This window comes from Heteronotia binoei, chromosome 15 (genome assembly GCF_032191835.1).
Source record: "Heteronotia binoei isolate CCM8104 ecotype False Entrance Well chromosome 15, APGP_CSIRO_Hbin_v1, whole genome shotgun sequence".
Lineage (NCBI taxonomy): Eukaryota > Metazoa > Chordata > Lepidosauria > Squamata > Gekkonidae > Heteronotia > Heteronotia binoei.
In genome coordinates, this window is record NC_083237.1 from 67,937,840 (window position 1) to 67,962,999 (window position 25,160).

At 44.9% G+C, this 25,160-nt stretch overlaps 2 protein-coding genes across 2 annotated transcripts in view; one reads left to right on the forward strand and one right to left on the reverse strand.

The window, feature by feature from the left end:
* LIMD2 (LIM domain containing 2) lies at positions 1-21,393 on the forward strand. The gene is made up of 4 exons (XM_060256795.1): positions 1-160; positions 1,004-1,048; positions 13,954-14,093; positions 19,830-21,393. Exons 1-4 carry the CDS (start codon positions 119-121, stop codon positions 19,987-19,989), a joined length of 387 nt encoding a protein of 128 aa, XP_060112778.1. The 5' UTR covers positions 1-118; the 3' UTR covers positions 19,990-21,393.
* DCAF7 (DDB1 and CUL4 associated factor 7) overlaps positions 21,072-25,160 on the reverse strand; it is a 19,103-nt gene continuing 15,014 nt past the window's right edge. The window contains exon 7 of the mRNA XM_060256794.1: positions 21,072-23,859. Coding sequence (XP_060112777.1) covers positions 23,687-23,859 — 173 coding nt within the window. The 3' untranslated portion in view covers positions 21,072-23,686. The remainder of the gene's footprint in view (positions 23,860-25,160) is intronic.

Genomic DNA, 25,160 nt, shown 5'->3' on the forward strand with positions numbered 1-25,160 from the left:
ACTGTTCTTCTGCTTTTTCCAGGTATCGAGACACCCAGCTTAATCCATATCGACACAGAAGGACAGGCTAACCCAACAGAGTGAACCTAGAAACCTGTGTCAGGAAAAATATAAAGCCATGTTCCAAGCTAAGGGCCCAGCCGGTACTGCCTCCACACATGTATGTATTGAAATCAGGATTGCAAATTGAGTGTGTTACTGCTGTATCTAGGGGAAGGGTCAGGGAGAAGGCAGGTGCTCAGCATTTCTTTAAAAATCTATAACTTGAGTCCATACATACCTGGTCTCAGCCACGCGAAGGAGAAATTCATGCCAAGGAGCTGGGGGTGTCCAACAGTACCCTCAAAAACTGTGCATTCTAGGATCCTTTGGGGAATGTATGTAGGATGGCCTTTGCCTGACTAAATGCTTGATGGATTTGCCTTAAATGAGATCCGCCGTCATATTATATCTGCTGATGGAATAGCACCAGAAATATTTAATGTGTAATTTTAAACTGGAATGTTTTTAAGGTTAAATGCTGTTTTTAATACCTATTGTATAATTTATTGTATTTGTATGTTGTTAGCCGCCCTGAGCCTGCCTCGGCGGGGAGGGTGGGATATAAATAAAACATTATTATTATTATTATTATTATTATTATTATTATTATTATTATTATTATTATTATTATTATTATTATTATTATTATTATAGTTAAACATATTTTACTTTCTGTAGATAGGTCTTGAGTTTTAAAAGAATTTTGCTTTCAGAGGTGTTCTGAGAACTTACTTGAAGCTGTTCTGAGGCCCAAGACTGCTATCTCATTGATTCAGGGAGGAAGTCAGAAATCGATCATGCAGTAGTAGCTAAAGTACTTGAAGTATTGTCATCTTTCCTGGTGCCTCTCATCTGTCTGCTCTCCATTATTCATCAAGGCAAGAGATTGAAGAGGCTTTGCAGTTTACATTGCAGTTCTCATTCTTCTTCCCCCCACCTTCCCTTCTTCCTACCCTTTTAGGAGGCCAAAAGTGACTCGGGAACACCCACTGTGCAGAGATCCAAGGTAATCAACTTTACTTTCTGGTATTAACATTTTTCTGGGAAAGGTCAGTACCTGGTCTTGGCACCTGGCATTAGTCAGGTTTCTGATGGCTCAGTGGGCTTTGCTGAACCAGTTAAGGAAGGAACAAACTCCAGTTCACTGTGGCAGTATGGAAAGTGTCGCATGAAAATACAATAAAATATCCTGTTAAGAAGGAAACAGATAATTCCTGAAATTGACACAAGGACCCGAAAAGTAGCACAGAATGAATGAGAGAGGAACTTTGTTTCCATTAAGTAAATGAATGAAGATGCTATTTGTCCTGCAGAAAAGAGTTGAGCACAGTGGCAAGAGGAAGAGGGCCTTGCCCACAGAGGAACCCCAAAGCCACTTGTATTCTGTGGCTTGTTCTTTAGGGATGTTGTGGGGCTGCATTTCTTACTTCCTTGCTTTCCTGGGTGCTTCTTCCTCCTTCTCATCAATATTTAATACGGTCAAAGAGCCACCAAATAACAACAACAAACAACACAACATCCATATAACAAAATGTACAGCTCAGGATGAACATAGTTTAAAACTGGGCATATAATTTCCAAAATTTTCAAGTTTGGAATATTAGGCTTAAAATAATTCAGTATTTCCACCTAGCAGTTGTTTCCGATGTCTTATGGCCATCACTGTAAATGATGCCACCTTTAAGGTAATTCCCTGGTCTCTGTCTGCTAAAAGCTTCTCTAAATAAAATCTGATGTTTCTCCCTGGAAACTGGCTACAGATCGGTGTTATATAAATTGCTCAAATGCTGTTAGAGTTTGCACTCAAAAAGCACATGTTCCCTTGTCTCTAACCTCCCCTCTTTACAGGTGCACAGTCTTTCTTCACAGGGGTACTTTTTATATTTGCCCTCTGTAACTGCTGTCCACTCCAAAAGGTCTCTCGTCAGCTTTATCAACATTCTGTAAATATGGCATCACTATGACTTGGTTTAAGATTAGATAATTTTATTTATATCCCGCCCTCCCCGCCGGGGCAGGCTCAGGGCGGCTAACAGTAACAGTAACATTCCATTGTATAAAAACAAGGTTACATTCAACATTAAAATTCTAATAAATTTAAAATTAATTACAGTTATAAAAGTGCTAATGCTATTGTTTAAGCTCTCACTACCTGGGAGATAGCGTTTAATCTGAGATATATCATGCTATCTTCCCACATCCAGAATTCGTTGCTTTAAGGACTGTTTAACAGTACATATTCCAACTGCAACAAAAATTGTTTAGAGAGGCCATAAAACCCCAATTTGAATTCTGCTTCCTTAAACCAATAAGGTGTCAAAGAGTCCCTCAGTGTTACACTTACTAGTCCAGCAGGCTTGCTCACTAATTTAAACCGATACCGGATTAAAGCAATCCACAAACGAGCCTTTAGAGTGACCATGCCGGTTTCCAGACGGATCATAAAGTCAGAGATACCAGGAGAGACCCTTAAAATATGCCTTGAGAGCTTGGGTTGAACTTTTTCAAGTGCCTGCCAGTGTGATTTGTATGGGGACCAGGGTGGTTTGTTTTGGCCTTATAACTCAACCAGTCACTCCTGGCATCTCCAGGTCTTTCTCTGGCTTTGCCCAGGTGGGGGCCACAACAGGAAACTGCACCTGTATGGGCAGCTGTAGCTCTTCCGCATTTGAAGGGCAGCATCATATATATTTTAATTCTGCAGTTTATATCCCACCCTCCCCCACAAGCAGGTTCAGGGTTGGCCACAACAGAAAATATACATCATGATACAGGATAAAAACTCCAAAACCCTTAAAAACATGATGGTGAGCTAGACCAAGCCAGCTTCTAGGTGTGTCCTGCACCTGTGTTCAGAGGGCCAGCATATTAGGTGACTGGACAACACCTGCCAAAAAAGCTTTGATCAGCGGCGGGAGGAGGGGAGGGGGGATGTTATTGGACAAAGGCCTGCTGGAGCAGCTCCGCTTTGCACACCCTGCAGGGCCCTGATCTCATAAGGAAGAGCATCCATCAGGCCGGGGCCAGAGCCAAATTATTTGTTATTTAAATGTATGGACCTCCGTCCTGTGAGTGCATCGGGCTCAGGGCAATGAAAAACAATGACGACGACATTTATCAAAGAGTAAAATAATTCCAAGCTAGGTAATACGTAATTAAAACATTTTCAGAGGGTACTAAAATGTCAGGGTTACAAATTGTATCACTGTCTCGTGGGGGAGGTGGAGAAAGCAGAGGGAGGCTGGCGGAGGGAGTGCCGGGGAAGATGCGAGCTGTTGCTGTCCTTAGCCAGCCTCTCCCCCTTGCAAGCCCTGCAGAACTGCTGCAGGAGGTCCCACGGGGCACTGAGACTTGGCAGAGGGCTCCACAAGGCGGTTGAGGACTGCAAGGCATCTTTTGGGCTGGGGATCACCAGTACGTTTTCCCCAGTTGAGCGTAATGCTTTGGGGGATATCCCAGAGGAGCCAGTCCTGGAGATACATGGGTCCCAGACTGTTTAGGGCTTTAAAAGTCAGCACCAGAATCTTGACCTTGACTCGGTGCTCCACTGGGAGCCAGTGCAGCTGACAGAACACTGGTTGGTTATATGCTGTCTGTGACTAGCTGGAGTTTCTGGATCAGTCTCAAAGGTAGGCCAACACAGAACAAATTACAGTAGGCCAGTTTGGAGGTAATTGTTTTATGGATGACTGTGGCTAGGCCAGGGCGAGACAGGAAGGTGTAAGGTTTTGCCCAGAATCTATCACAAGACTCCTCGAGTCAATGCAGAAGAAGCTTTAATGAAGAAACATACAGCAAACACTTGCAGCATATATACACAAGGCTACTGCCTTTGCCAGACTGATATAGAAGGAAACTTACAATCCAAATAAAGGTTACAGGTTAACAGCCCATCACGCCTCCTGCCTAATTCTCTTACTCAAAAATCTTTGAATCATTTCTCAGGCTGCAGTTTTACTTTCTTCAGGGTTGCATTCCAACTCACAGCCATCTTTCATTGGTACCTAGATGAGGCCCTGGCTTCCCACAGTAGCTTCCGCTCCACAGTGTTGTTGCCAATAGTATTCTACATAACACCTAAAAATAATAAGAACCTGTGGCAGTGAATTCCACATGTTAATCACCCTTTGGGTGAAGAAGTACTTCCTTTTATCCGTTTTAACCTGACTGCTCAGCAATTTCGTTGAATGCCAACGAGTTCTTGTATTGTGAGAAAGGGAGAAAAGTACTTCTTTCTCTACTTTCTCCATCCCATGCATAATCTTGTAACCCCACAGTCGACGTTTCTCCAAGCTAAAGAGCCCCAAGCGTTTTAACCTTTCTTCATTGGGAAAGAGTTCCAAACCTTTAATCATTCTAGTTGCCCTTTTCTGCACTTTTTCCAATGCTATAATGTCCTTTTTGAGGTGCGGTGACTAGAATTGTACACAGTATTCCAAATGAGACCACACCATTGATTTATACAGGGGCATTATGATACTGGCTGATTTGTTTTCAGCTCCGTTCCTAATAATTCCCAGCATGGCGTTGGCCATTTTTCTTGCAATCGCACACTGTCTTGACATTTTCAGTGAGTTATGTACCATGACCCCAAGATCTTTTTCTTGGTCAGTCTCTGCCAGTTCACAACCCATCAACTTGTATTTGTAGCTGGGATTCTTGGCCCCAATGTGCATTACTTTGCACTTGGCCACATTGAACCTCATCTGCCGCATTGACGCTCACTCACCAAGGCTCAACAGATCCCTTTGGGGTGCCTCACAATCCTCTCTGGTTCTCACCACCCTGAACAATTTAGTGTCATCAGCAAACTTGGCCACTTCACTGCTCACTCCCAACTCCAAATCATTAATAAACAAGTTAAAGAGCATGGGGTTCAGTACTGAGCCCTGCGGCACCCCACTGCTTAACATCCTCCACTACGAAGACTCACTCTCTGCTTCCTATTAATTAGTCAGTTTTTGATCCACAAGAGGACCTGTCCTTGTACTCCATGTCTCTCAAGCTTACTAAAGAGCCTTTGATAAGGAACTTTATCACAAGCTTTCTGGAAGTCAAGGTAAGCAACATCTGTTGGGTCCCCATTGTCCACATGTTTGTTCACCCCCTCAAAGAACTGTAACAGGTTAGTGAGACAAGATCTTTCTTACAGAACCCATGCTGAGTCTTCATCAATAACTTGTGCTCATCAATGTGCCTACTCATTCTGTCCTTGATAATAGTTTCTACCAACTTTCCTGGTATTGAAGTCAGACTGACTGGCCTGTAATTTCTCGGATCTCCTCTGGAACCCTTTTTAAAGATGGGGGTGACATTTGCTACCTTCCAGTCCTCAGGAACGGAGGCAGATTTCAATGAATTACATATTTTTGTCAGGAGATCCACAAGTTCAACTTTGAGTTCTTTCAGAACTGTTGGATGTATGCCTTCCGGACCTGGTGACTTATTAGATTTTAATTCGTCTATCAGTTGTAGGACCTCCTCTCTTGTCACCTCAATCTGGCTCAGGTCTTTCAACACCCCTTCCAAAATAAGTGGTTCTGGAGCAGGCAAACACTTCTCATCTTCCACAGTGAAGGCAGAGGCAAAAAATGCATTCAGCTTCTCAGCCATTTCCCTATCCTCTTTCAGTAATCCTTTTACCCTTTGGTCATCCAAGGGCCCCACTGCCTCCCTGGCTGGTTTCCTGCTTCTAATATACTTGAAGAAATTTTTATTGTTGGTCTTTATGTTTTTTGCAATATGCTCCTCATAGTCCCTTTTTGCCTGCCTGATCACAGTCTTGCATTTGATTTGCCACAGCCTGTGTTCCCCTTTATTAATCTCACTTGGACCAGCTTTCCACCGCTTAAAGGAGTCCTTCTTACCTTTTACAGCTTCCATTACTTTGTTTGTTAACTATGCAGGCCTTTTCTTATGTCAATTCCCCTTCTCACATACAATGCCACTCCACCTGCTCTTCTGCCCTTAGGGTTTTTCTTGAACAACTCATACCCATCCACTACCACATTCCAGTCATGAGAATCATCCCATCAAGGTTGAGTAATCCCGACTATATCATAACCCTCTGTTTGCAAGCGAAGCTCAAGCTCACCCTTATTACCCATACTTCAGGCATTAGTATATAGGCACTTGTAGCTTTGTACACCCTTGACTTTGTTTGCCCTGTCTTCCCCAGATGGTTCCCTGATGATTGTTCTTCTACATTATGATCTCCATGTGGATTGTCACCTTTCCCTTGTGGCATCAGTTTAAAGCTCTCCTAATGAAGTTCTCCAGGTTCTTTCCAAATATTTTCTTTACCCATTTTGAGAGGTGAAGGCCATCATGTGCTAGCAGACCTTCTTTAAGAAAGCTTATCCCATGATCCCAGAATCCAAAGTGCTTGCTCTGGTACCACCATCTCAGCCAACTATTCACTTCAAGTATGGTCTGTTCCCTTGATGGGAAGGATAGATGAGAAGGCGACCTGCGCCCCCTGTGCTTTCAACTGCCTTTCAAGAGCTTCATAGTCCTCCTTAATTCTCTTGATGGTATCCGTGGCCATATCGTTCATGGACCATCACAAATGAGTAATGATCAGTAGGTCTGATCAGCTTTGGCAGTCGATGTGTAATATCTTAAATCCTAGCCCCCGGCAAGCAACGCATCTCCCGGAGAAGAGGATCAGGCCTTGAAAAAACATGAAATGAACTGAACCACTGATTTGGGCAACCCAACAAACCATGAACTGAACCACTGTTTTTGCATTACATGCCCATCCCTACTTCAGAGAAACAGGAGTTCCAGTCATCTGTCAGCACATCTAATGAGTCCCACAGAGCATTCTAGAACCCAATTGGGTCCATTAGTCTCTGCAGGCAAAGAGTGCTTGCTAATGCTTCCTCATTCCCTTGGAGAGAAGGGACAAGTGGGAGTGCCTCAAGGATCTTTCCTGAGACCTGTTTTGTTTAATATTTTTATAAATGATTTGGATGAAGGAATAGAGGGAATGCTTACTATATTTGCAGATGATACTAAATGGGAGGGGTCACAAATGCAGTAGAAGACAGAAACAAGATACAGGATGATCTTGACAGATTGGAAAACTGGGGTAAAACCAATAAATTTGATTTTAATTAGGATAAGTGTAAAGTTCTGCATTTAGGTAGGAAAAATCAAATGCATCATTATAGGATGGGGGGGAGCCAAGGAAAAGACAAGTGGAGTTCAAGATCTTTATTCCAGCATCATGGGCATACACACACGTTGTCGGAACTGACCTTCCCGCCAGTTCCTAGTGCTTATAAACCTTTGCCCTGGCCGTTATAATTCAAGCCAAAGCGCACCAAGCTAAAGCGGGGTTTTTGCGTGGGGTTTCTATAAAGCTCTCCTCACCACAGGTGGTGTTATCAGTTCCTGGGTCACATCTCCTCCAGTTCTCGACCTTGGTTTCATAGCAACTAGCCAGTTCCCAGACATGCCACCCTCCCTTCAGATGAACAGCAAGCAGCAGGTCATATCAAAAGCATAGCAAGCACAAGCATAGTGTTGTATAATGGGATACATATGGAAAGAGGAACAAAATGGAATGACTCTTGACAGAGACTTGTCTCGAGGGGTCTTATGAACATGAGTCAGCAGTGTGATGCTGTAGCTAAAAAGGCAAATGTGATTTTGGGCTGTCCAGATCACATGAAGTGATGGTATCACTTTGCTCTGCTCTGATTAGGCCTCACCTAGAGTATTGTGTTCAGTTTTGGACACTACAATTTAAGAAAGGTATGGACAAGCTGGAATGTGTCCAGAGGACAAAGATGGTGCGGGGTTTAATGACGAAGTCCTATGAAGAAAGGTTGAAGGAGCTGGGTAGGTTTAGCCTGGAGAGGAGGTGACTGAGAGGTGATATGGTCACCATCTTCAAGTACTTGAAGGGCTGTCATAATGGTGCAGAGTTGTTTTCTGTTGCCCCAAATGGTTGGACCAGAACCAAAGGGTTGAAATTAAATGGAAGATTGGAAGCACTTACTGTGAAGCTTCCTTCACTGAAGGGTATAGGCTCTTCCTCCTCAAGAATAGGGTTGGCTCAATCCACTGGGGGGGGGGGGGTGGCCTATCCCCTGGGATCTTCCCCAGTCATCACCAAGCCATGTCTTCCCCATTCTGCTACACGGGAAAAGCAACCTTGCATAGCACACTCTGAAGCAACATAAAGAACGGGGCAACAACTTCCCAATGTTTATTGAAGAACATCAAAAAGCCTTTCATACAGTAGCCATAACACATTGTCCCACATGCAGATATTCAGAATGATAGTAGTGGCAGGCTCAATATAGCAAAACCCCCAATCCATAAGGAAGCCACCTTGACAACTGGGTGGGTTGGACCGTCCCACTCCGGAACCACTGAGAAGGAAACTTCAAGGTAAGTACTTCCAATCTTCTGTTCTCTGGTGGTTCCACGAGTGGGACGGTCCTTCACTGAAGGGACATACAAAAACAATAGGGTCCTAGGGAGGGAACCAAGGCTTCCTTTAACTCAGAATCTGCTGAAGCTCCCTACAACCAAAGGATGCTTCAGCTGAAGCCCACATATAGTGTTTTGTGAGTGTATGTACAGACCTCCACATGGCAGCCTTACAAACAATTGTCCAGGGACGGGAAACCCTTGTATGCTGCAGATGTGGCTGCCCCACATGGTGAATGAGCTGTAATCCCCCCTGGAGGCGTGAGCCCCTGAGCTCTATACGCTCCTGCAATACATTCCCTTAGCCACCTGCTAAGAGTGGGCGCTGAGACTGGTTTCCCCAGTGAAGAGGAACAAAAAGGGAATCCCATTTTCTAAACCTGTTAGTTCTCTCTACATAGAAACTCAGTGCCTGCCTGACATCCAAACGATGCTATTCTTTTTCCTTCTTCTTTTGAGGATTAGGACAAAAAGAGGGAAGAACAATTTCCTTGCTCTATGAAAAACCGAATTAACCTGTGGTACAAAGGTGGGGTCAGGTCATAAGACCACTCTGTCTTCATGGAACGGGCATAATTCTTTACCCACCGACAAGGCCTTTAACTCCGATACTTTGCATGCCGAGGTAATCCCCACCAAGAACAGAGTTTTAAGAGTTACATCCTTTAGACTGCATGTGGCCATAGGCTCAAAGGGGGTGGTTACACAACACCTTCAACAGTATTTAATTTCCACACTGGGAACTTGTGAACTGGAGGTGCATTGATTAAAGATGTACTTCTAAGAAAACGCTTAACATAGGGATGCGAGGTTAGAGACCCCCCTTTCCTGGCTCCCCAGATCGCAGAAATCGCAGCCATCTGTCTCCATAACGTATTGGAAGATAAACCCTTATCTAACCCCTCCTGTAAAAAGAGAAAAAGCCTCTGTATTGGCAACTTTAAGGGATCCCAACCCTTCTCTGAGCACCAGGTAGAAAACACCCTTCAGGTGTGGGTCAATCCCTTCCTAGAAGCTAACATGGTATCAATAACCTCATGCGAATAGCCCTGAGTAGCTAACTGCACCCGCTCAATCTCCAAGCAGTCAATTGTAGAAGCCCTAGATGAAGATGACACATTGTCCCCTGCCACAGGAGATTCCCATTTACCGCCAGACGTCAAGGTGTCTCCTTTGACAGGCTCAGTAGATCCTGAAACCATCCCCTCCTTGGCCAAAAGGGGGCTAACAGTACCAGGTCCACCCCCTGTTCCGGCATTTTCTGAATGACACTTGAGATCAGTTGATCGGGGGAAGGCATACAATAATCCTGGAGGCAACTCAGTGCATCACCCCTCTGCGCTGGCCTCTCTTTGTCTTGCGAGGAAACTTGGCAGTTTTGTGATGTCGCAAACAGGTCCCTCTCTATCCTGCCGTATCTGTGGCAAATCTGTTGGAACCCGGACCTGTCCACAATAATTCCGTCTGATCCAGCGTCTGCCTGCTCAGCAAGTGCGCCACGACGTCCTTGCCCGCCACATGAACTGCTTTCAAGGACCGTAAATGCGTCTCTGCCCACGCTATGACCAAAGTGGCCTCTTTGTAGAGGGACTTCACCCTGGTGCCTCCCTGTCCATTCACATAAGATTTTGCTGTCACTGTCTGTCTTGACTAGCACGTAACATCAAGTGAGTGCCGTCTCAAAGTGTGTCAGGCCCAACCGAATTGCCCGGAGCTCCAGAATATTGATGCTCTGTGTGCTTTCTTCCGCCGACCATCTCCCTTGTGTCACTTGGTCCCCAGAGTGAGCCCACCAGCTTGTCAGGCTGGCATCTGTTGTCATGATGACAACAGATTGAAACTCCATACTGAAACACAGCTGGCTTCTGCCACCACTACAGCTGCTTCCTTAGATGTGTCGGTAATTCCACTTGCATGGTTGCCTTTTGAGCAATGACATGTTGGAAAGGCAGTAAGAACTGTTGCAGCGGCTGAGCATGGAACCTGGACCAGTGCAACACATCCTGGCAGGACACAAGAATGCCCAACAGTTGTGCCAATTGCATCACTTGCATTTTTTGTCGTGAAAGAACTTCATTAAGCAAGCTCTGTAGTTTGTTCTGTCTTTCCTCTGTCAGGAAAACACTGTCCAGTTGGGTGTCTATTTGGACCCCTAGATGCATGATCCTGTTTGAAGGAGTCAGGATGCTCTTGTCCAGATTTACCACAAACCTATGTTTCTACAAGGTCAATACAGTCAGGTTTGTCAACTCCAGGGACTGAGGATAGGACTGGGCTCTTACCAGGCTGTTGTCCAAGTACGGGAAAAGCATGACCACCTGCTGACGAAGATGAGCCACCAAAGCTACAAGGACCTTTGTGAACACTCAAGGGGAGGACTTCAGTCCAAAAGGTAGAGCTCTGTATTTATAATGCCTTTTGTTGTACACAAATCTCAAGAACTTTCTGTGACGCTCTCTGATTGGGATATGCAAATAAGCTTCTGAGAGATCTATGGATGTGAGATATTTCTGGGCATGATTGGTTGGAAGAATGGATCATAAGGTCTCCGAAACTTCGACCGGACAAACTTGTTCGGCCATTTTAAGTCCAGAATGGCTCGAACATCTCCGTTTTTCTTTGGGACTAGGAAGAGAATAGATTATACCTCCAGACCTTTCTGGCAAGTGGGCACCTTCTGTATCGCCTCTATGTCCAAGAGGTGTTGTATGGCTGACAGCATCTGATGGTGGGTTAGGGGGTCTTGTTCCTTTGGTACTTGTTGAAATCTGTGATGTGGAAAGGCATCCAGTTCTAAGGCATAACCTTTGTCACTGTCTCCACCACCCACTGATCTTTCACTGGTCTCTTCCATTGATCTGCAAAATGAGCAGACGCCCCCGATCCCGCTTGCTTTGGGGTTTCTGGAGTAGTCATTAAGAACCCCCTTTCTTGGGGTTTTCTTTAGATCCGGACTCTGCCTTGCTGGAGAAAGATCTGAAGTCCCTGCCTCTGGGCTGCCATTTTCCTTTGAAGGATCTGGAGTTGGAGGGTCGAGCGGATTTTTTTATAGTCTCGAAAAGGTTGGTAGCGTCTCTTCAGCTTCCCATCTTTTCTCTTGGATGGTAGCACCTTCTTTTTGTCTTTTCCTCAATGAGGAAGCGTTCCAGGCCATCATCAAAGAGGTTCGTCCCCTTAAAAGTGATTGCTGCCACTTTGGCCTGTGCTGCCACATCCCCGCCCCAGCTAGGCAACCGTAAATTCTGAAGGGTCGCTACGCTGCACGCCATCCATCTAGTGGAGAGTTGTATGGCAGCCAAGGTCGTATCTGCAATGAAAGCTGTTGCCAAAGACATTTTCTTAAGTTTGTCTTTGAATTCCTTGGGTACCCCGCTGTCTGCCACCACTAGATTGGATGCCCAGCAACGTACCACTTGCGCAGAGAGTGATGCCGTAGTGGACACCCATGCTGACCAGGCCGATGCCTCGAAATTCTTTCACAGGGCTTGCTCCATCCTTCTGTTGCAGACATCCTTAGGCAGACCATCAGCATCCATTGGCAGCACTGAGCTTGAAAGCAAGCTGTTCACTGGATCATCGACTGTTGGGAGCTTTAGTCGCTTCCGGAATCAAGTCATACAACTTAGAGAACAGTTGTGGATTGGCTTTTGGTTTAGTGCGATGCTCCCACTCTGCTTTAATAATGCTGAATAAAGGGGCTGGTAAAGGAACCCCCATCTGGGAGACCCCTAGGTTAGGCATCATCTTCCCTGATGCAGATGGAAGATCTGGATCCAAATCCTCCTTCTCTTTGGGTGTTGCCCAAAGAGATCTGGATCCAAATCCTCCTTCTCTTTGGGTGTTGTAACTCTCTGAGAACCTTTGGTAAGAGTTTAGGATAGTATTCCAAGGCAAAGGCCTTGATCATACAGCAGGGACTTCTTCCTCAGATACTTCTCCTTCCTCCTTTTCAGATGACTGACGGGAGGAACAGGAGTCCTCATTTTCTAAGGAGCTAGCAATAGGGGAGTCAACTCCTAGGGCCAACTTGCCCTTCTTAGGGTATGTGTCTGCCGTCTCTTCCTTTTTTGGCACTGAAGCAGGAGAAGAGGTTTGGGAAGCACCAAGTCCTTTAAAAGTTCCCTTTTTAGCCATTGCAGTAGGTTGGTTTTGGCATCCTCTCCAGATAAATCAGGTTCGTTTCCCCCAGCAGGACCCTGCCCTCTGGTGGATCCTGAATAGGTGGGCAACTTCATTGGAGGAACCTCCTGTATTAGAAGCATGCCCCAGCCCTTCCGCCATCTTGGAATGTTGTGAGGCTGAGGACAAAAGTGAAAGAAAAGGGAACTGGCCATAAGAAGCCTGAAGATATAAAATGGCTGCCCCAACATGCCAGCTCATTGCTCTGCTCCCCTGTAGTGGTTCCGATCACCCCATCGCAGGAAACGCCCCAGACCTGACCAAATTGGCTGCAAAGGCAACACAAGGTGAAGAATAAACAAAATCCCCTGTCTGCCTCTGCCCTCCATTGACTAGAAGGACTCTCTGGGGCCAAGCAACAGGGACCCACTCTGGGCTGTAAACTCCGCCCCCCCTCCGCCCACGGAAGATCTGGTATTAGCAAAAAGGGGCTCCAGATCACGCACCAATCAATATTGGGTCACTTACCTGGTCTCCTCATGAGGTGCGTCTCTTTTGGCTCTGTGGCCCCTTGGTCATCTGCAAACGCTGCTCCTGCAGTGTTGTGTAGGAACGCGAGAGGTCTCCACTGTTTCCCACCCTCACGCAGGCGTGGAAAAAAGGAAAGGAGGAGGCCCTGCTTCAAAAGGGATGCTCCATGGGAGACCTCAGCTCTGTGCCTCTGTTGGGACCCACCCCAATGTCGGCAGTTGTCTGTCCTTGCTCCACTGGCTGCCATCCCACAGCTTGCTGTAACTGGAGCCTCTGACGAATCGCTGCAGTTCAGCTGCTGAAGAACACGTCCTGCACCAGCAACAGGGGAAGATCTCAGGGGATAGCCCACTCCCCCCCGGTGGATCGATTGAAGAATTGACCCTGTTCCAGAGAAGGAGGAGCCTATACCCTTCAGTGAAGGACCGTTCCACTCCTGGAACCACCAGAGAATCAGAAGTTTTTGGCAAAACATTAGGAAGCGCTTCCTGACAGTTAGAGAGGTTCCTCAGTGGAACAGGCTTCCTTGGGAGGTGGTGGGCTCTCCTTCCTTGGAGGTTTTTGAAAGAGAAGCTAGATGGCCATCTGACTGCAATGCTGATCTTGTGAACTTAGCGGGAGCTATTTGTGAGCTTCCTGCATTGTGCAGGGGGTTGGAGTAGATGACCCTGGAGGTCCCTTCCAGCAATCATATGAGTTTATGTTTTCCTGCCATTCCATGCATTATGTCACTTAGGAGAAAGGTGGAACTAAGGGCTCACATCGATGGTGCCTGTTGTAATGCTTTCCATCCTATCTCTTTTGTTCATCCCTCAGTCATTCAGCTTGAAAGCCCAGGTGAAAGAGTCATGCAGCGCCTGCCAGAAGACAGTCTACCCCATGGAGCGTCTGGTGGCTGATAAATTTGTTTTCCACGCCACCTGCTTTTGCTGCAAGCACTGCCATGCGAAGCTCAGGTGAGAGAGTCAAGAGAAGCAGGGATGGGTAGGGATGCTAGCGAGCAGAAGGTCCCAGGCTCAGTCCTCAGCAACTCCAGTGAAAAGATCTGGCAGTTGGTGATGTGAAAGGCCTTTGCCTAAGACCAGGCCTTTTTTTGTAGCAGGAGCTCCTTTGCATATTAGGCCACACACCCCTGATGTAGCCAATCCTCCAAGAGCTTACAGTAGGCCCTGTAGGAAGAGCACCATAAGCTCTTGGAGGATTGGCCACATCAGGGGGGTGTAGCCTAATATGCGAAGGAGTTCCTGCTACAAAAAAAGCCCTGCCTAAGACCCTGGAGAGCTGCTGCCAGTCTGAGGAGGCAGCACTGACTTCGATGGACCAAGTGGGGTCTGGTTCAGTAGAAGGCTTGGGGTTCTTCAGCTTGGAGAAATGTCAACTGAGGGGTGACATGATAGAGGTTTACAAGATTATGCATGGGATAGAGAAGGTAGAGAAAGAAGTACTTTTCCCCCTTTCTCACCAGAACTCATGGACATTCAGCTTCACTCACTTCTTCTCAGTAAACAGACTTGGAACCGGGCCCAGTCTGAGTGTTAGCCAAATGGCCTAGGTGAGAAACCTAGTTTGTTTTTGGGTGAAATCTGCCCTACTCTGTCATGTACAGGGGGGGGGGGTCTGCCTGCCCAAGAGGTGCCGCTGAGCCAGAAGACCACCTTCCATTTGGCAGTGGAAGCTCTGTAGAGTGTAATCAGGGATCAGAAAAGGGAGGAAAAAGGGTTACTTGTGAGTGAGTTAATTGACTAGCTTATTTATTTAAAGAACAGCTTTCAACTCAAAGTCCTCAAGGTGGTTTACAGCACAATAAAATCAATAGTAGTTCAGGCAGAAAAAAATTAAATACAGTAAAAATGATAAATTAATAAAATGCAGTGTTCCAGTGGTACCACGCCCCTCCCTACCATGTTCCTTGCTGATTTAGCTCCAAGGCCCCCTGGGAAAGGCAGGTCTTTGAACCTGTCGAGAGGCCTTCAGGGAAGCCGTTGTTCTCAGCTCCAAGATTCCCTCCCGGGATGGATTTTCACCGGTGGGACTTCTGCTTAAGGAGGGTTCCCAGAAGACAGCCCCCTTGGCAAGTCTTAGGTTGGCCAGTGTGGGTGGGAATGCTGAAGGTCAAAAGCAGTGAAGAAGGCATATGGCTTTGTGCTGTGGATGCCAGAACTGAAGGCTTTCAGGGCAGCCACCTATGGAGCCCTTCGACTCCTCTCCAGTCTGGATGTGACCAACTGTGGCCAGGTCAGCTTTCTCCTGGAAAGGCCATTGGTGCTGCCAGTCAGCCTTTGTCTGTCAGAGGCGACTGCCTAAAGGGCATGTTGAATCTAGAAGCTGGGCTAGCTGGTGCTCCCTCAGTGTCACAGAGGGTAACTCCATCCTGGATCAGCAAGTCTGTCTTGTCTGAATTCAGTTTCAGATTCTTATAAACTCTTCCAGTCCTTTCCTGTTACCAAACATCAGTAGAACACTTTCACTGCTTCCTTGAATTTTGATTGGAAGGGAAGAGGAGCAGTGTATCACCCGCTTAGTGATAACACTGTGTTCCAGATTGTCTCCCCCAGAAGTTGGATGTTAAAAAGCACAAAACTGAACTTTGTGCTATGCTGTAAGAAGCCATTGGCTGTGGGACTGAGTAGCAGTGCCTGAGCATCATCACCTCCTCCCCCCTGCCAGGAAGGAAGGAAACCAAATAAATGTGCCTTCATCTGACATCCCCTTGCTGCTTTTCTCTGTCCCTGGGGTAGAATGCTGATTGGGAGAGAGAGAATAGGTTCTCTTCTGCTAAAACTTGTCTACATATGGGGCGAGTGCACAACTGCTCATAAAGTAAAGGGTTTATTTTATAGAACAACATGATATTTGTAACTTAAACCTTTAAAACCAAGACAAATTGATTCAGTACTCAGCTGTATTTGCCAAGGATTTCATCCAACCACAAACAAGGGGAAGAAGCCTACATACAGAGCATGCAACTAATATACCAACTGATATCATAACCCCAAATTACTACATACACTCAAATATACTGAAAAATTGCCTAGGTATCAATATAATCAAAGTCAGACATACAGTTGCAAACAAAATACAAAGATGCTGTTATCTCCAGGGGTTTATTCCACGTGTTTGTAATGAACCCTCCCCTCTTGTGGGTCAGAAAATGTTTTACAAGTCCTCTGTGCGGATCCAGAGAGTCACTCTGTTGATTCAAAAGTCTTCCAAGGATCTCCAATTTAGCCATTAGTCCCCAAAAGGATTTCTGGCAAGACGGTCCCAATTGCAAGCAGTTGACTCTTTATAAGGCTTGTTTCATGGAGACTTCGTCAAGGTTGGGTTTAGCAACACTGAGATAAGGTTGGAGAATCAACATACACCTTTGAAGCAAAAACCCAACATACCATTAAATTATAATCATTTGTCAAAAGGCCATAAAGCTATACTTGCTTTTCAGAAATATGAATACACACAGTGGGCAAAAATTCACAAAAGGCATGTACCCCAAAGCTTCAGTCTGCTGAATCATACATTTTCAACACGTTTAAAGCATTCATCACACACAACTGTGTATGGAGTTAAAGATACGGTGCCTCAAAAGCAACTCTGAATATCAAAGATTTCAGGTTTTCACGGCTGGTAACATCATTAGGGTTTGTAGACTCTTTTGGGATCAAGTGCCGTGTTCTACTGGAGAAAGTTTTCCTTCCAGACGTTTCGTTCTCAGCTGTGGAGAACATCCTCAGTGGCGTTGCAGCCGGAGCAGGCGCTCAGACCTTCTTGGCTGCTGTGCATTGAGTGGGGCCAGGGCTGCTGGAGAGCTGCTATTTCTAGGCTGGAGGGGGTGTGCAGCAGCCCTGGCCCACTCAATGCACAGCAGCCAAGAAGGTCTGAGCGCCTGCTCCGGCTGCAACATCTATAAAGAGTCTACAAACCCTAACTCTGAATATGTTGGAGCAGGAACAATTTTCGAGAGACAACTTTCAAAATTTTACAAAAAGGACCTTTTACAAGAAAAAATTTTTACAGGAAAAGACAAGAAGGTGAGCAGCATGAGGTATACAGAATTTATCATAGAGCAAACAGTCTCAATAAATATACAATGAATTTCTTAAAAATTATAAAAAAAACAGGTAAGATCCAGAGCAAGATTGACCATACCGAGGGGGGGGGGCAGTGTTGTGCAGACTCTTCCCTCAGAAGGATTTTAGGTGCTTCATCACAGGAGCCTCTCTGATGCTTATAAAGTACATCTTTGAAAGAGTCAAAACTGTGCCATGAAATGGGATACAAGAAGCACATCCATGATGCCATTTTTAATCTTACTGCAGTGTTCCAAAACTGTATGGGTTGTACTTCCAATGTACTGTAACCCACATTCACAGACGATGCTGAACACCACATTGTTGCTTGCACATGTTGTAGGGCCCTGCCCTGCTGGGGTGGTACGTATGCTCTAATTCTCAAAGCCTGCAGACATATCAAATGGTTCCCACAGGGAGGGTGTCCCCCTCAGTCCTTTCACCACTTCATCCCGAGTTGATATTTTAGAATGCACCAGCATACATCTGATGCTTTTGTCCTGTGGAATCCAATATAAAGGGGTTGTTCAGAGTCTGGGATGTCATTGATGAGATGCTAATGACAACGTAGTATCCTGCAGATCTGATGTGACAGTGGGGTATAATCTAAGGAATGTGGTGAAAGGAATGTTTTCACTGCCTGTCCACCTTTTTCCCCAATGTGTATGATCCCAGCATCTCTGCTTTTGAAAAAGTTATAGATGTGTTAAAAGACTTGAAGCAACCTATTGCAAATTGTGGTGCAGTCTCTCACAGTAGAAATCCCAAGCTCTTAAAGGGCTAGTAGCAGATGACATCATCATCATAAAGCCCGCTGATAAGGGAGGGGCTATAGTTGTTCTGAACAGAAAGGCTTCTTGCCAGGAGGCAGAAAGGCTGCTGGCTGATCCAGACAATCACTCACCCTTAGAGTCCAATGCTCCTAGATGAACTGGACCTCATTAAGATGGTCTTAGATGAGGTGGTATCCTTGGTCATTGGGAACTATGTAAGTTCCTCTGGAATCAACACCCAAGGATACTGGTTTGTATGTGTTGCCAGATACGTAGACTTCTTTCTACAACTGTTTGTAGTTAAGATTGGCACCTATATTAGGGACTCTACTTCCTTTTATCCGTTCTAACCCGACTGGCTCAGCAATTTCATTGAATGTCCATGAGTTCTTGTATTGTGAGAATGGGAGAAAAGTACTTCTTTATCCCATGCATAATCTTGTAAACCTCTATCATGTTACCTCTCAGCTGATATTTCTCCAAGCTAAAGAGCCCCAAGCATTTCAACCTTTCTTCATAGGGAAAGTGTTCCAACCCTTTAATCATTTTAGTTGCCCTTTTCTGCACTTTTTCCAACGCTATGTCTTTTTTGAGGTGTGGTGACCAGAACTGTGCACAGTACTCCAAATGAGGCTGCACCATCCATTTATAGAGGGCATTATGATACTGGATGATTTGTTTTCAATTCCCTTCCTAATAATTCCCAGCATAATATTGGCCTTTTTTATTGCAGTTGCACACTGTCTTGATATTTTCAGTGTTACCTACCATGACTCCCAAGATTTCTCTTGGTCAGTCTCCACCAGTTCAGACCCCATCAATGTGTATTTGTGGTTAGGATTTTTGGCCCCAATGTTCATTACTTTGCACTTGGCCATGGTGAACCTCATTTGCCATGTTGATGCCCACTCACCCAGCCTCAACAGATCCCTCACAATCCTCTCTGGTTCTTACCACCCAGAACAATTTAGTGTCATCTGCAAACTTAGCCACTTCACTGCTTACTCCCAACTCCAGATCATTAATGAACAAGTTAAAAAAAGCATTGGACCCATTACTGAGCCCCACAATACCTCACTGCTTACCACCCTCCAGTGCCAAAATTGCCCATTTATACTCACTCTGTTTCCTATTAATTAGCCATTTTTTGATCCACAAGAGGACTTGTCCTTTTACCCCATAACTATTGAGGTTCCTCGGGAACCTTTGATGAGGAACTTTATCAAAAAGCCTGTATTTTTCTGCCATGACATTAATACTTAGCCTTTTATTGGGCTTTTTAGGTTTTTGAGTGTAATAATACTTTATTACATTTCAGTGTCACTTTTCTCCCCCAAAGGACCCAGAGAAATGTCCACAATTTCAAAGAAATAATTTAAACAACTCAATTTAAATAAATAAACTATAGAAATGAACACATCCTGGATGTGCTCTGGTTCAGAGGACTGGGTAACTCAAGCACCAGGTCCTTAAGCTTGTGCCTCTAGCCACACCCTAGCTAAGCACCTGCACAGAGGAGAAAACAGCCTCAACCGAAATGACTGCATTTGCTCTGGTTCAGAGGACTGGGTAAGCACCAGGTCCTTAAGCTTGTGCCTCTAGCCACACCCTAGCCAAGCGCCTGCACAGAGGAGAAAACAGCCTCAACCGAAATGACTGCATTTGCTACTGCATGGAAACCTCACGCTCACAAGAACCCGTTGTAGATAACCTGAGGCTGACTCCAGGGCACCATAAAACTCCTGTTTCAGGGCTTTTTTGCTTTCCCAGTAGTTCTCCATCCTGGAGGAAGACCGTACTTTGCCCATCCTTTCCTAACCAGCTCTAACATGTGCTTCTTCCTCCTTTCCAGCCTGGGCAGCTATGCAGCTCTTCATGGAGAATTCTACTGCAAGCCACACTTCCAACAGCTCTTCAAGAGCAAAGGCAACTATGACGAGGGTTTTGGGCGCAAGCAGCACAAGCAGCTGTGGTTGCAGAAAGAAGTGCAAGCTGGGGCTGAGACAGCATGACTCGCCAGGTCCTCTTTCCCTACCGTGAGGGCCTTGGCAGGGGGGTGAACTGAGCTGATGAGGGGGCAGGCAAGGCTGCTGTGAGCAGGAAGGGCTCAGCATGGTGGATGCCAGTGGGTTGAATGACTTGGGTGATTGTAGGCCCTGGTGCTCCATGGGTAAATCCAAGAACACCCCCCCGCCCCCCAAGGACTGGGTGGCCGTGGAGAAAATGAAGGCTTTGTGCCAATCATGCAGGAACAGGCACAGGCTGTGAGCACTGGTGAGATATATGCCCTCGATGTGGAATTTATCTCCTTTGGCCAGAACTCATGCCATGGCTTGCACAGATGTCTCCCTTCACTGTCAGAACCCACTCTGGTAACCCAGCCATACACACTTTCCACAAACCTGCTAACACAGCTGAATTTGGTGAGTTGACAAGTTACTCTGTCTCTTGCCTCTGAATGATAGAACTTCTGGAAGGTTCTAGGTGAACACCAAGCTTGCCAGAATCCTCAGTTCAAAAAAGATTTGCAATCTTATTAATTCTAGCAGTTGTGACAGGTCACTTTCCATTCTGAATGTCTTGGGTCCAGAAGCCCTGCTTCCAGAAGGACATTTTACAGTAGGATAGGGAACATTTGTCCCAGGGTATAACTGGAAGGCCTTTGATATAACAAACTTGCGGAAGTTCAGCAGAGCCTGGGAATTCTGTAAATACTATCTGGAATTCCGTGGTCTGTAAGTGACATTCTGACCTTAGTAAAAAACATGTGCTTTCACTTTTCTCCCTTGGTGAACAGACCTAAAGAAAGGGATGGGTGTGTGTTTGTGATAATACAACATCTGGAATCTTCTACACACCATATGCAAAAGTGATGGTAAATTGGGCCAAGAAATATGATTCTAAACTTTGCATTCTCATTTACATCAGCTCAGCTCTGCCCAAATATTCAGCCTTAAACCCCGGGAAGCACTTGCTGGCCTTTTATATTTGCCTTTTTGATGATATGTGATAAGCATGAACATGTGTTATGGCTAAAACCTCATGGTTTGCTCTTTTTTTAAATATTATTTTTGTAATACAGGTTTTTTGAACATTTCTTGTTACATGTTGTTTTATTAAAAGGTTTGAGAACAGGGGCAGCAAGTTTGCAGCTGGTTAACAGATTTTCCATACATCATGAAATGGGGGCATTAATACAGCATGAGAGAACAGAAGCTATCATATTTGTTAATAAGTTCTAATTTTACATGTCATTTTAGGACTGAAGAACCTTTGAGAAGAGTTAAAATGTTTATTAATTCTCTTGTGTACCAAAAAGCATGGATATTGTAAGATTGCCTTCCTTAACTTCCATGCCATTTAAGGAGGGAATGTAGTCTACTACAGAAAGAGGTAAAGATAAAAATAGAAATAATCCAAGCATCATCAGAACATCAGATAATGTCAGCGTGTAAATTCTGTAACATGTAAATGATGCCTGTGTTGCGAAGGCTACGCATGTCACTAGAGTCATTGCCTGTCTGTCCCCAGTTGTATCCAGCTCTTCATCTCTCACCTGTCAGTCTAATCTTCACTTCCTCTAACCCAAGTGGAAATATGGGTGTCAACATATTCTCTTTCATCTTACTAAGAATACTTTAACATTTTCTTGCATAAAGTGAAGTTTTACCAAGTCATTGATTTTTAAAAATTTAATATTGCCACATTCTTTTTATAATTAGCCATAGGAAGAATTTTAAAATGTTCCACTTAATTAAAAATAAGGCAGAATATTCAGGCGCTTAACAAATATTCTTGAATTTAACTTCAAGCCTTTTAAAAACATTAATTTTCATAATACAGAATTTCAGTACAGTTCTAGAAACCAGATCTTGAAAACAGACAGAACCAATTATAGTATTTCCATACAACTAAAAAGGAATACTGCAACAAGTTAACCACTCTCTGCCACATAAAGGTAATATTAAAGCTAGTGCAGCAATAATTTTATCAAATTCTATTGACTAAGGAAATATATGCAGTAACCTACCTAGACTTAGAAAAGGAACATAAGATCACTATTGCTTATTTGAAAAAGGTGCAGAATCCTGCAGTCTTATACAAACATGCTACTAAGTTCACACCATTAGGAAGTCACCACAATAGGGGAAGTACAGAACAAACATTATATACACATTAGTATTGGTTTACAGAAAAGCTTCCGCACAGATTAATTTATGTGATGTATACCATTTGTATTAAGATCTCTTTGCACACACAGCGTAGCTCTTAGCTCCTTCCCCGAGTACATCCTTGTGCCTCTAAGCAGCACAAACCAATCTATTTGAACAAAGGGCTGAGTACATTTAGACAGCATCTAGTCCCTTCTGTAGCTCTGTATCAACCTAGAAATACTAAATATGTCTTAACTAGTTGGAGATGGGGAGATAAGCTAGCATGGCTTGAACAAGGATATTTGATACACATCACATCTCCCCCCCCCCCCCACAATATGCTTAGGCACCACAAAACGAGGTTTTTCACTGTGTGTCTGTTGACAGGGTTCTTGTCACATTTCCCTTTATAAGTGCTTCAGAGGGCCACACATGCAACCATTTTAACCTCTCTTCCAATGGATGTTTAGGGAAGCCAGCTGGGTGAAAGCTTCTGGTAAAGGAATGAAAAGAAATAAAAAAGAAATGTACGCGTGTTAGGGAAGAATGGCCAAAAGCTGATATTGCTGAAGCCTTGGCATCTTTTGAAGCATCATCATTCTGAAATGCCTGGAGGGGAGAAGCCTATGTCTTTTACAGGGAACTATATTAACTGGTCATGTTACAAAGTTTCTGAGAGCGCACTGTGCTAGTCTACATTAGCAGTGCATGTTTTCTATACTAAAGAAAGGAATTTTGCATTATGCTGAATATTTCTCACAACAACACAAGAGTCCTGGGATGAAAGTATCTTCTAGAAACTTAAAGGCCTGGTGTTTTGGGATTGTTAAAGTTTGTTCCATTGTTAGTGAGAGTATTTTTATTTAACAAGGAAGAAGGAATGGAAGCAACACCAACACTGTACTTCTCTCCCTAGAGACTATGAGACATTGCTTTGTACTGAGGGAGAGGAGAGCAGAGAATAGACGGGATATTGCACAGCCAGCCTCAAGCACACACCATCGCAGCACAGGACTGCCAGTGAGGTGAGAACAAAACTGGTGGTGAGAGCAAAAGTTACTAGGAGAAAAAAGGGGACAGCTTAATTCTGCAAAGCCCTTCTACAATAGGTCTTGCAACATCCAAAAGTCTTTGCATATAGTTGAACAACTTTATTCATAACTTTTAAATGGAAAGACTACATTTACAATGCTCAACAAAGTGATGGGTGGACAGTTGGAGAAGGTTTTTTTTAAAGTTGAATTCTTCAAGAAAGTTATCTAGATGCCCCAACCACCAGAAGAGTTACTAGAAATCCTCACCAGTTAACACATTATTTCTGTTGAGGTGGTAACAATGCTTGCTTAACAGTGGTCATATGTACATGACTTCAGTAGAAAGAAATATTAAAAACTCCCAAGGGCCAAGGGGGGGGGGGAGTGCTCATGACATACCCATCATCCACCTGATGAGAGAGCGCCACTGGAAGGAGCCACCTGGGTGAAGTTCTGCTCCGCTCTAGAAGGGAAGGGGCTGAGGCAGTCCCACTTCATTTCCTTTTGTGGCCCAGCAGTTTTTACACTCTCAAGATTTCCAGGCAGTTATTGTAACAAATGGCTATCCAGTCTGGTTGGGTTGATGCCCACTGTACATTGTTGATCTCTCCTTCGGCTGTGTAGGCCAATATGGGGTCCTCAATGGCCCGAGGCATTTGCTGGATGTCCCAGATAAGAGCCTGATGATCATCCGCTGCACAAGGGAGAGGAAAGGGAGGAGGATCAGAGCTAAAGCCCAGTCCCGCTCTGGGCAGACAAAATTCAGAAGAAAAGGGAAAAAAACAGTCTGTGAAGAATGAGAACAAACCTGTGCCCATTGTTTCCCCCCCTCATCAACTTATGCTGGACACCAAGTGGGTCATATGTATGCCACATGCACCCCTGAATTCCTGTCCTCGATAGCAGGAGCAAACTACTAAAAGATGCAATCTCAACATGTGATGTAGGAGCCAGTCAGTCAGATTAGAGTCTGGGAATCCTGGCTCCAAACCCCAGCACTGGTATGAAGCTCTTTGGGTGTGATGGGGCTGGCTACAGGGGGCAGAGGAAATCATACATAGGATACATCTACCTCTACACAACTGACAACTTTAGTTAACTAAAGTTAAGGGAAGGGACGGTGGCTCAGTGGTAGAGCATCTGCTTGGGAAGCAGCAGGTCCCAGGTTCAATCCCTGGTATCTCCAAAAAAGGGTCCAGGCAAATAGGTGTGAAAAACCTCAGCTTGAGACCCTGGAGAGCCGCTGCCAGTCTGAGAAGACAATACTGACTTTGATGGACCAAGGGTCTGATTCAGTATAAGGCAGCTTCATATGTTCATATATGTTGGGGAGGGACAGTGGCTCTGGTAGAGCATCTGGGAAGCAGAAGGCCCCAGGTTCAATCCCCGGCATCTCCAAAAAAGGGTCCAGGCAAAGAGGTGTGAAAAACCTCAGCTGGAGAGCCATGAATGGGGTTGTGGCTCAGTGGTAGAGTATCTGCTTGGGAAGCAGAAGGTCCCAGGTTCAATCCCCGGCATCTCCAAAAAAGGGTCCAGGCAAATAGGTGTGAAAAACCTCAGCTTGAGACCCTGGAGAGCCACTGCCAGTCTGAGAAGACAATACTGACTTTGATGGACCAAAGGTCTGATTCAGTATAAGGCAGCTTCATAGGTTCATATGTTCAACTATGGTCATAGACCAGCAGCAGTATAAAATCAGCCTTTTAATGGAACTTACAGGAGACTATTGTTAAAAGGCAGTCTATAAAATTTTAGAACACCCAGAAAGTGGGCCTGAATTGCAGAAGGTAAATCTCTCTGTTCTCTAAACAGCAGACCTGTCAATGGTAAAGAGAACATTTCAAGTCTCAGGAGTAAGGGGGACTATAACTGAAGTCAATAATACTAAGTCAGCTTCAGTAAGAAAGCAGACCACACCTCTTTTATGTGCACTGCTTAGTTTCACTGGAACTGTAATACCGGGCTTACCTGGTAGTAAAAGCAAATCCCCAAACA

Bases quoted from the DNA above. Each gene is read 5' to 3' on its own strand.
- LIMD2 (XM_060256795.1), top strand. From the start codon at position 119: ATGTTCCAAGCTAAGGGCCCAGCCGGTACTGCCTCCACACAT. The intron at 1,049-13,953 runs GTAATCAACTTT...TTCATCCCTCAG, and splicing joins CCACTGTGCAGAGATCCAAG to TCATTCAGCTTGAAAGCCCA. The intron at 14,094-19,829 runs GTGAGAGAGTCA...CCTCCTTTCCAG, and splicing joins CACTGCCATGCGAAGCTCAG to CCTGGGCAGCTATGCAGCTC.